Genomic DNA, 12,662 nt, shown 5'->3' on the forward strand with positions numbered 1-12,662 from the left:
GTAGTGTCACTACAGTGTGAGCCAGTGCAGCACAATATGCAGAGAGATTATTTGAATACAGATAAAGGCTTTAACAAGGAATACAGTTTCCGAAATCCAAAATCCATAAAACAACCACTAATTAATTAAATTTAGCAGGCTAAATGCATTCTCTTAATTACATTTTTCACACAGAAATGTTTTTTTTAAATATAATTTCCTAGCCTGACACCTCATTTCTTCATAGTTAATCAAGATTCACAATTAGAGATGCGCAGATACCGATACTGATATTAAGACTGTGCCGATACTGACTCTAATAGCTGATCTATTAAATTAAATTCTTTGTTTATATACCAGATACATACATTCTACACTGGAAGTTTTTAATTCCTGTTTGAGTTTGATCAATTTGTTGCTTAATTTTCATTGATTTTTAAAAAAAACAAATTTCTGCTGTATGATTCATATTTTAATGACACATAACAATTAATTAAATTTATGTCTATGTATGGCCAGGATTTAAAGTGTTCATGTACCAATGGAAACGTCTTTACTCATGTAGCTCTGTACATACACAAATAGTTATTTTTAGCCTAACCCTGTTGTTTTTTCTGAACCTTAAGCAAGTGGTTTTATTGCCTGGACTAAATGTATCACTATAGTTGTTTCCAGTTGTTTGTTTTGAAGATTTGCATGAGAAAAGCTTGATGGAAACACCCAAATTTGATAAAACATTTGGAAATGAGCTAAAAGTTTTAATGCTCGCCTGCGGTGTTTTTTGTCTTTTTAGAAAAATAGTAAATGCCCTTAACGGAATATGAAAATAATTTTTTAGCGAACATTTAACTCACATGACTGATCAACTGTTTCTGCTGACATGAAGGAATAATTATAAGTTGCATAACTGAATCCAATTCCTGAAGATGTCTCTCCATTTTCTAAATGCTAAAGTTGTCCTATTAGCAACCTCTATTTTGTTGTTGTTCTCTTTCTCATGCTGTCTCTTCTTCTACTGTTAACTGACGGACTAGCCTGCAGCAATACATTACACTGCCATCTTCTGACCAAAGCACATTTATGCAGTTTTGTTAATTCGCTCTAAACCAGTTGATGGAATTGTCTCTAATTTGCAATTTCTTTAATGCCACATTTAAAAATTTCGAAATATAATTTTTTCCGTAGGGCGTGTTGCGGCATTGCACTGTTTCCGATCGGACGCCTTTTAAGGGAGCTCCGCCCCCTTTTAGGGGAGCTCCGCCCCATTGTGTGATAGGCCTACACCTGGTCAGTAACACAATTTGCTCTGGATTTACACGCCTGACTCTCGTCTGTAAGTCTATTTAGCCAACCTATCGTTCGGAGTTTTAAAGTGCGCTACAAGGTTCGATTTTCCAATAATATTCAAATAGTTTCCAGCGAATATCAATGTTCAATGTGTATGTGCTGGATGGTGTGGTACCTTATGAAAAGTAAGTGTTTTATGGAGTTGAAGACGTTGTTGTAGCGTGATTAGCAGAGATTTAGCTTTATTCACTTATGTTGCATTACTATGTAATTCAGGGATAATATTCATATTGCTTAGCGTAAGGCTCATAATCATTTGATATGAGATACTTACATGCAATATAGTATATCAGCTAATTGGGTTCATGTTAATATATTTTTAGTGCAGCATACTGCATAATGTGCTATCTCACGATTAGCATGCTCAGCAGAGATTTAAGCCCTTTCTTCCGCATCAGTTTGATCCATTAACCCCCCCCCCCCCACAGTACCTGTAGGCTACTTGCATGCACAATAATTTGCAGTAATGTCTCTTACCTGTAGCTTTCCTTGCTAGAAATCTATCCTATTGATAGCATGTCACAGTGATAGGCAACAAAATGTTGCATTATCTCTATCAGATTATTTTTTCTAGATCTTCCCCACTATACGAATACATACTTCCTATGGGCACTGCACTGGTGAAAAAAAAAGGTTTTTGCAAAAGTGTTCGCAAGCCTATTCATGAGAACATGTTAATTAAATAAACACTGGTATCAGATCGGTGACCTGTATCGGCACATACTCAAAACCAATTTATCGGTATCGCCATGGGGGCTAAAAAAGTCGAATTGGTGCATCCCTATTCCTTATCCATCAGGGATATACATTCTGACTGCATGTTTCTACCTAAACTCCAGCTACTGCACTGGCAACACACAAAGGAAACTTATCCATAATGATTTCTAAACCTTATGAAAACATTCAGCTGATGGTAAAACCATTCAATCAAACCATTCGATCCTGCACAGAATATGCCAGCGTGTGTAGAGTTTAACAGTACGGCACCTCTGAACCTGATCAGGGCCTTCTCCCTCAAAGAATCCTTCGCAAAGTCCAAACTATCATTTACTATCATATAATTCAGACATAGTTTTTTTCTATAATATATCTAAAATAAAAGACACTTGCAATATAAACTTGTATTTCATAATATATTCCCTCTGTCGCTTTCTGTTCCATTTCCTAAAGCGTCCATCAGCATCAATGTCAAAATAACATCTGTACAAGAGGAAAACATGTTCCTCCAGAAAAGGGAATTTGTATTTCAATTTGATTTAATTAGATTCCTACAACAGACTCTGCTGATTTTTTTCAACCTAGAAAAAAAATCTATATTCAAAATAGTCCTCTTAAAATATTTTGTCAGGATCAAAGAATGATCAACAAACATTTCTTACAAGAAAATAGAACGTGCATCTGTTGATCCGCGTGTGGAAAAGTGAGTGAGCAGGACAGGAAGAATAACACGATTCCTGCTTTCCAGCTTCACTGTCACATATATGTGTATAGTTTAGGATAAAACTCCAACTAATACTTTGTAAATGGTACATGTGTGTAAAATACTATATTTGTTAAAGCATGACATCTTTTCTTAATACTGAGCAGCTTCAAATGTTTTCTGTCAAGTGCAGCAGCTCTTTCACACAAACATGAAATTGGATGTTTAGTTCAAATGTGCCACAAAAAAATATGATAAAATCTCCTTTTTTTCATTGCTGCATAAACCGACAAAATCATTTTGTTGCTGAACTAATGCCGAACGTCTTTCCTCCCCTGCCTGCATTCAATGAGAATTTCTTCCTCTAATTCCTTTCTTGGAAGAAAAAAACTGAAGCTACATGATTTTAATGGCTCAAAGCATAGAGAGACCTAGTCCTTCATAGGCTGATTTTTTGGTTTGATGTCTTTAATAGCTTTAATAATGCATTTGAAACGGTTTTTACAGTGTTTATGTGTGTGTACCGCTGATGCAGGAAGAGACACAGGAGTCTCGGTGCTACAGAAGAAAATGTCCAGACTTTGACCTGCGCTGACAGGCTGCTGGTAGTTAATGTCTTTCAGCTCACTTCACGAAACAGAACAAAACAAAAGCAAACGCACGTTAGTTATCAGATATCTGTTGCTTGGCATTTCAATGTCAAATTGATAAATTTGGCCCTCATTTATGTACTTATACTGTCTTTAAAAGCTGAAAAAGGAGCCTATGGATAGATTTCCAGGGTCGTAGCTGTATGTAATTTGGTTATTTGTGTTATGCAGCTAATGCTATTTAAATGAAGCCATATTTGCCTGTCAACTTTAAAGCCCATCGTGTGTATACCATCAGCTGAAACATACAGCTTCAATAAATATAACTACATTGTTCCCTGCTGGTTCCTTTTGGTCAAAAATACAGTCAGTAAAGTGGGACTCTTCAATAAATTCTTACCGACCCTCAGTCAGTAGGCTTATATAACACATTTTCATGACCAACTACATTCCCAAATAAGCGTCCTGCCTTTTCCTTACTCTAACATTCTGGTGATTAAATATTATATATTCATATATTTCTTGCTATAATATATGGTGTATAAAAATATACAATCATTGGCTAGTGGTGAGACAAAATATATTATCATTCACATAGGACCAATACTTTATATCCCTAAAGAGAGAAACCCCATGCAGGTAAAACATTACTTGGATATATAATTCACCATGTAAGAACTCCCTGAAATTCAAACATGATGAAATAAAACCTTAAATACTCTCCGTCAAACATTCTTACTTAAACCCACTGCTTCCCATCGTCAGCAACAGATTGTCCTCCATCTGCCCGAACTGGCCTTTATTCTCTCTCTTCTTTACTTTCACTAGAGGGAATTACTTAAATTTGAAGTGCGCCCTTTATGGCAAAGAGGTGTTGTTTTATTTTAACCAGCTGCGGATTATCAGACTGATAAAACGACTACTAACTCTGAACAGTGTGGCAGAGACCACAGGTACATTAACACACACAACAGACTTGCAAAAAGCAGCTATAGCTGATATCATTAATAACGGCTGCATTCTGTTTAGTGGTTGCAGCTCCACAGCTGTGGTTTGATGCACGCTGGTTTACTGGCACAACAAAACAAAAATACGCTGTGATTAATGTTATTAGTTACACCTGCACTTTTTCTGCTAATTAGCCAAAATGTCAGCCATTAAAGGGCATTATTACCATCAAGAAGGACTAAAAACACACACGTGCTGTGTTCCAATTCAATATTACACACTACTTGTACACCATAACTACAGTCAAATGTTTATGGTGTATGATTTTGCAGTTAGTTAACAAGACATCAATATATGAGCTTAAACTATCATCTGAGAGAATTATTTTTATTTATGCATGAGGAAAATCTGGATTTTTTTTTTTGGTTTAAAGGTAACCCAATCCTATTTGAAAGTTTTGAACAACACATACTAATGGTTTGATCCAGATCAAAACCGATTTAAGAATCCTTTTTTTCCCTCTTTTGAACAACCAACTGACAAGATATGATCAAATCTGGTAGCTGATAGCCAATCAGATTACTGATATCTTGGCCTCTTTTGCAACAATTTCTAACATTCTTCTTTAATATGATGAGTTCTACTTATACTTAATGTCCTTCCTTCTGTTTTAACAAGCTAAATTCTCAAAACCTGTCCAGAATTAGTGTGTGGTATGGAATCGGGACACAGTTTCATTTTAATCTGTATTTTAAATTCTGCATATTTTTCACTTTGTGCTTGAATGTAACAAGTAAGCAATCACGTGTGTGTGTGTGTGTGTGTGTGTGTGCGCTATGTAGCTCCTGTCTGTGTGTTTGTTGAAAAAACTCTAAATAATTTGGTCCATTTCATACAAAGTATTCCAACTGGTCCATCTTCCACATGTCACACGAAGAAAAGACAGACTATGGAAACACATAGGCAAAGAAGTAGTGACACCTGTCTTAAACTGGGGCATAAAAATACTTAAGTTTGCTTTTTCTCTCAACTTTCAACAATCATATAAACTTGAGCTCAGTCCTTCTCGGGGTTAAGAATCAGAAAATGTAACTAAGAGCCCATAAGACACAAGATATGCAAAATCACCTTCCAGACAGCCCTCCACTGCTGCCCACAGTCAGATGTTTATAGAGAAGAAATACTGCCTTTAATCATATGTACATTAAATAGAAATAGCTACTCTGTCATAATGTGATATGATACTTAACCTGATCAAAACAAAACGGCCGCAAAACCTGGCACGCTCAATGCCAACATGTGAACCTCATGCAATACTGATGGTACACCCACGGAGCTCAGTCCATTCAAAAACTAACTGGATAAAACAAGAGAAAGGGATGCAGTCAAACACATATTGAGTCACAGAGGTGAAGCTAAATGTTCTTGCTGCTGAAACATCAAAATAAACGATCATCTTTTCATTTTGGGGCTACACTGGCTGGATGTTAAACCGTGAGCAAAAAAAAATAACTTCACGTCGAAGCCTCAATAGACTGCTGATGCAACTCCAACACCCAGAAAGATAAATAAATACATCTTTACTATACTGCACTGTAATGTACCTGATTTCAAGTATGTTAGGTTTCTCTGGCATGGAAACCACTGAGTTTACTTAAAAATGTAACAAACAGAAAAAAAAAAAAAATACATCGTCATCGTTTTCTTTTTTTCACTTTCACAAATATATTTACTTCGGGAACCTTGTATACAGTCATAGTTATTGCATTGTTTTTGCATATCTTGTGGGATGCAGGATAACACCCACTCATACCATATACTGCAACACAACAACTCATAGTTCAACCTATATGTAACATAAAAACTGCAACGCTGCTCCACTCCACACAGGGGCACCACACGCCTCTGGATCTCTCTCACCAGCATTTAAACCCAAAGAGCCTTTGAACAGACAGAACAAAACCCAGTTTGGCTCTTCTGATACGCAGGGTGACTCTAAATGTGTCTATAATATACGAGTTATAATTTATTAGGAACACAAAAGTAAAGAATTTGAACTGAAAGTAGTTTCTGAGTGCATGAACTCATCTATGTTCGAAGATCGTCAAACCTGAAGGTGATACGAGACATTTATGAAGGTGACTTTTGTTCATTTATCTTAAGGCTGTGATTGTGGAAATACTCCAATCCTATTTTTTTTTTTACCTTGGTCAAGTCTGAGAATTACAGAGGATGGAAGCTGCCAAAATAAAAAAATATTAAATTAAAAAAATGACTTTAATGCTAATAAATGTACCAGATTAATTCATTGAAAAAATGTGCCATAAATATTTGTTTTATTTCAATTTACTTTTCTGTACTTATTTAACTTTTTGGGAATCCTCCTATTATACTACTATTGTTTATTTATTTGAAATATATTTTTAAATGCATTTATTCATTTTTAAAAGTATTTTTGTAATATTTTTCCTTTAAATTTCCCCCTATTTAATTCCCCAAATTTGATTATTTCAGCTTTGTGCCGATTGATTTTTTAAAATTTTATTTTGGCAGCTTCTTTCCTCCACAGAGAATGGTTAATTTGATAATTAATTGAGTAAAGTAAAGTAACTACTGTCTTTGTTACATTGTTTCTTATGGAAACTGCCTTGAGAGAGTAACATTCACAGGAATGTTGGTAGAAAGCAGAGACTTGCCGGCTCTTCTGTACCGGACTGGATACAAAAACCACTACTTTACAATTCAGATGCCTGCTGATTTCATGTATTATTGAGGATTTTAGACCTCATTAGGTTTATCAAGTAAATCTGCATAAATAATCAGTAACTAATAACTCATTATGTCTTTTAAATTCAGGGTTAAATAGACTTTACCAGGGCTGATCCAATAATTAAGTGTGGGAGCAGAAACCAAAGCATAAGATTAAAACACTGATCCCAGATGCTTCCCTGCACACGCATTAACATGCTTGACCGTACCGAAATCTGCTTTCCAAACATTTGGACTTAAAGTCTGACTAAAAAAAAAGCAGCTTATACAGAAACTGATGTGAGCCACTAGTCGCAAAGTGGTCTGTTAGCTTATGGTACCAAGTTATCTCAATTAGAAGTACTATTTGAATGAGGTGCTGTAAGAATAACTGAGAGAAAGAAAAAGATGCTGAAGATGTTATATGAGGCCAAAGGAAAAAGAAATGAAAAGAAAAAATGTCAGGGAGGGTATTCCTTTGACAACACAGACTTCTTCGGGGTTTGCAGTATGATCATAACCACAAAACAACAACAGCACTGCCACTAAAATCACGTTCAACATTCACATTTAGTTTGCATAATAATGTCAGAAGTCTGTTACTGGCACAGGATGCAGTGTATGGCAGTGTGTTCATGCATACCCTTCCCTGCCACAAACCTGCTCTGCTTAACATGTAGGAATGAGAGCTCAGCAGTTAGTCCTTAATAGTAAATTAAAGTAAAAACTAATGGCTATAAGGTGACATGTGATAGTGTCTCTGGGTGGGAATTCAATGTTCGTTAAAATGAGATTTTTAGAGTGAAAAATCTATTTTGACTTGTTTAGATTTTCTTTAGAGCGAAGTTGAAACGTCCCATTTTTAATGCTCCAGGCCTTCTTATGAAATCCTTTTCAACTAGATATATTGAAATCTATCTGCATGTGAACATTGGAATGGTAAGAAACAACTTTTAATACCAGCCAAGTGTCCAGTTGACTTTGCATCTGGATTGTGGTGGCAACAATAATGTTTTTCCAGTGGCTAGCATAACTTGTGACATAACATTTTAGAAAGCTGAGTTGAATTATTTCAGTTTTCAATACAATAAAGTTACCAATAAATGTGAAAATTGGCATCTGATACTGACATTAAGAATGTTTTTTGGAGAAGACGCGATACCAATGTGAGAAAATACATAAGAGTCCCCCAAAAGTGAAGCCAAAACATCTTGATTGCCGACTGGTGGCTGGCTGTGCTAGAGGTCATAAAACTGCCACATCCAAATATATGTGAGTACATTTTTCCCAAAGATAGTTTCTGTCATGTTAGGTAGTTCCTATCATGCTGATGTTTGTTCAAGAGCAAATTTTTCAGAGAAGTTTGTTTTTAATTAGTTATTAGATGCTATGAAAAGGGGGTGTGATGTCATAATTGACAGCTGTTATTGACTCACGAGTTGAATGGGTGTATGGGTGGAAACTCAATATCGTCGCTCCAACCCGATCACTAATGCACACACACACTGGCTCCAAATGACATCACCAGTGCCTTTATCCAGGATATTTTGGCTTTATTTGAGGAAGTGGAGACGCATCATTAATCTGTTTTATACAGCCTGTGCCCTGTGTAATGTACTGAGGCCTCTGGCATCCTGTGGTCACATATCTTACGTCAAGTGAATCCAAACTATAATCCAGAGACAAACTTTAATAGAGGAGTCAGTAAAAAGTTGTCAGCATGCTACCTAAAAGCCATTAGAAGAAAATGAAAAAACAAAAATAAGAATCACACCAGAGGATCATCCAACTTCTCTTCAAGCTGTTCTCATCTGTATCCAACAATTTTTCACGTTAACCAAACAATTTATCACATCTTATCAACTGACAGTGAATTACCTGTCTGTAGTATCATTAGTTTTACCAGTAAATAATATTACAGACGGGGAGCTGTTTTATTTCTAACAATGACAATAAATCATAATGTTTTGTGATATGAGCAGACCTCAGACAAAGAGATGTGAATCAGAAGTCTTGCAGCATCTGTACACCAGCCCTAATAGTTCATTTGGAGTACGATTAAATGATGAAATCATGTGATTTATGGTGTGTTACAGCCGAGCGATCAGGGTGTCACCTCCCGGTTCGTTCACGAGGTGTCACTGTGGCAGTGCGAAGTTGGTGCTTCTACCGTTCAGAGCAACCATCCACCGTAAAGAAGAAAAGCAGCAATTGCCCAAAAGGCTTGTTCCCTTCCGGCCAAGCTGCAATGTCGAAACCCATCACCGCTGTAAACTTAACCGTCAGTCTGACCTCGCTGGAGACCTTACGCCTAATTACCTCTAAACAGAGAAATAAAGAAAAGTTATGCGATGACTAATTTTCAAAGATAGAGTGGCTTCTGACTCTGCAGCTTGGCTAAAAAGTAAAAACCGTGCTAAAGAAATCACAAAGCTTTGGAAGCATGCCTGTCCATGGTAACCCTGTGTTAAGGAGGCCCATTATCACACACACACACGCACACGCACACACACACACACACACACACACACACACACCCTCATACACACAATACCATACTTGTAATGCTACCTTAATTTACTGTCTAGGCTTAAAATCAGCTTTTTAGAATACATAAGTAACCACTCGGACACAGGCACGCACACATACAAACATCCTCACACACATTTTTTTCTCTTCTGGGAAAAATAAATAAATAAATAGATACAATCTGTAAAAGGTGCATACTGATAGAGAGAAAGACCCCCCTTTTAGATACACACGCTATCTCACACATTCGTACATACACACATTCTGTACTAAAACGCAGACACGCACCCGCACGCACAAATATAGTTATACACTCGCACGCAAACACTACGCCCTGCTTCGATACTTAAAACCTCTTAAAATTCTCCTAAAATAAACCGAGCAAAAATACATTTATAAGACCAGCACCCCGATTGTGCAAACAAATCAAGGATAAATTAAACCAATAACATCATGAATATAAAACAAAATAGTCATGGCTAGCCAGTTTTGCACAATATTGAACTGTTAAATACATAGTGGGCGTGGTCTGTAGAGAGAGTGTGTGGCAGCAAATCCAATAGGATTCCACGCTGAGAGGAAGAGGAGGGTCTCGGAGAGGGAAGTGAGGTTGATTGACGGACAGATCCTCTGTAGATCCATGCCCAGAGTCTGTTTTCTTTTCAATCGGTCACTCCCGTTCTCTCCTCCACCCTCCGTCTCTGTTGCCCTGTTCGACACACTCGCCTCCCGAGGGCTGAAAAAGCAAAAAACCGAGCGATGGTGGCATAACCAAAGAGGAGGGAGGAAGGAGAGAGGGAAGAGTGAGGAACGGCGAGGTATGAGGCAGAAAAAGGGGGCTCGCTGTCTCTGCTTAGCCACCAAATGCTCCTCCCATTTCCTGTGTGGGGGCAGGAAGTGGGTGTGGCCAAACGAGGAAAAGCGGTGGAGGAGGCAAAGCCAGTTCAAGGTGACAGACGAGGTGAGTTTGTCTCTCGCTGGCGTTTTATGAACCAGCGGATAAAAGAGCTGGCTAGCTTCCTATTGGCCAGAGAGTGTCTCTCTCTGCCCGTGGCCCCCTGCAGAAGCCCTGTTGTGGCTGTTGGTCCATCCCTCAAATCCTTCCCCCCCTTGGCTAGGGGTGGTGTGTCACCTTAATCCCACCCCCAGGCTGGCAGGGCTGTGCTCCAAGGTTCCTTTGCTTTGGAAGAGGAAGAGAAATGAGATTTCAAACAGGGTTTTCCTCGCCCCCGTTGACTCAATACAGCGCTTCGTCATCAGTGAACCAAGAAGGAGGAGTTGACCTTTGACCACAAGTGGGTGCGGTCAGATTTAAATCCTTAACTGACCCCCCCTACAAGCTGGTCTGCTGTCCCCTACCTGGCTTCATGGCGGCCAGACAAACAACAATAACACAACATCAAAGTAGGCGTAGGAAATGAAAACAATAAACACACTATGTCGACAGTGAAATCCATATAAGGACTTCCTGCTTTTGTAGTTTCCTTTCTGCCTTTCCTTCACCTCTACTTTACCCTCGCTCTTTTTGCTTGTCTCTACTTTTCTGCTCTTCACACTTTGAGGACATGAAAAAACTGTGAGGCACTTTAGAGACACACTCAGACACTCAGGCATACGTACAAATAGAGAAAATCATAAATCACACGCGCACACACACACACACACACACACACACATACACACACATACACATACACACAAGCATACACTCAGATAGTATAGAGTATAGTGAAGTATACTTGACTACAAACATTCACACACATACAAACTCATAGAAACCAACAATAACCAGGTGTTTAAGGTTGCGTCACTGGCCGCCATTGTCCAGAGCGGTTACGTCTGGCGGAGAGGCAGACAGTGTGTGTGTGTGTGAGAGGGGCGGGGACAGACAGAGCCAGCTGCGGCGCTGTTACCCAGCACTGACAAGCGTCAGTCTCTGATGATGTCAGAGGGGCCAGTAGGCCAATGGAACCCGTCAGTCTGACTCCTACAAACTCGTCACACACTCCATATCCTCGTCCTCCAACAGCCCGCTGTTCCTCTGCCGCGCTCCTCCGATCACAACCGAGCTTCTGTGTTGCCCTTCCTCCCTCCCTCCCACCTCTTCCTCCTCCTCCTCCTCTTCTCGTCCCCTGCCCCCTGCTAGCAGCTCCTGCCGCTCCTCCACTGAGGACGGTCCGTGGAGGGAGCCTCTGCTTCCTCCGGCCTCTTCCCCGCCCTCACTGACCGCTCGGTCCCTGTGCGTTGTTGGTGCTGCTGCTGCTGCTGCTGCTGTTTGGAAGGGGAGGAGGTTGCCGTTGGGGCTGTGCTGGGAGGTGGAGGAGGTGCTGGATGTGGCGTTCGTGGCGGTGTTGCCGTTGAGAATGTTGTTGGCGGCATGCTCCATCTCCTCGATGGTCATGTCGCATGCGTCTGCCAACTCGGCTTTGGTCACCTCGATGAACGACGGGTCCTGGGCGAAATGACCCAAACCCTCTGATATTAGCACCTGGAGACAGAAATGGGGAAGAAAGGAACGGGCGGAAAGGAATGTTTGGATGGAATACAGGGTGTGGGAGCGAAAAGTAAACTTTAGTAAGCAGAAAAAAGTTCATGAAATGTTTATGACTGCAACTAATGATTGTTCTCATTGTAGATATAATCTGGAGATTATTTTCTAAATTAATCATTTGTTCTATTAAGTAGTGGAAAATACCAAGGGTGATTCTCTGAAACAAAGTTAACCCTCCTGTTATGTTGTGGGTCAAATTGACCCATTTCAAAGTTTAAAAATCATTAAAAGTATTTTTTTCACGGAAAGAAAAACATTTAAAGTGTAAAATAAAATGTAAAAAAAATAGTCATGTAAAACTATTGTATTTTATATATGTAGGTATTTCGAATGTATATTTAAAAAAAGTTTTAACATGCATTTTTATGAAAAACAAGTGAATTATCGTGATTGAACCTGATCTGTGAGAGGTAGAGAACACCATTGCACTAAATATTGATTTAAATGGTTAACAATGGAGTTAATAATTAAATGTAAACAATGTTTATTGGGATTTTTTGTTTCTGACACTTTTGGATAATTAAACATGCTGCTGTTCCTGAGAAACGAA

The 12,662-nt window shown here is 38.8% G+C and overlaps 1 protein-coding gene across 1 annotated transcript in view; it reads right to left on the reverse strand.

The window, feature by feature from the left end:
- Positions 1-7,647: 7,647 nt before the first annotated feature.
- The window catches only part of cacna1c (calcium channel, voltage-dependent, L type, alpha 1C subunit), a 226,639-nt gene continuing 221,624 nt past the window's right edge, over positions 7,648-12,662 (reverse strand). Inside the window, exon 52 of the mRNA XM_059325882.1 lies at positions 7,648-12,049. Within this exon, the coding sequence (XP_059181865.1) occupies positions 11,549-12,049 (501 nt within the window). The 3' untranslated portion in view covers positions 7,648-11,548. The remainder of the gene's footprint in view (positions 12,050-12,662) is intronic.

Source organism: Centropristis striata, chromosome 22 (assembly GCF_030273125.1).
Source record: "Centropristis striata isolate RG_2023a ecotype Rhode Island chromosome 22, C.striata_1.0, whole genome shotgun sequence".
In the NCBI taxonomy this organism is placed as follows: Eukaryota; Metazoa; Chordata; class Actinopteri; order Perciformes; family Serranidae; genus Centropristis; species Centropristis striata.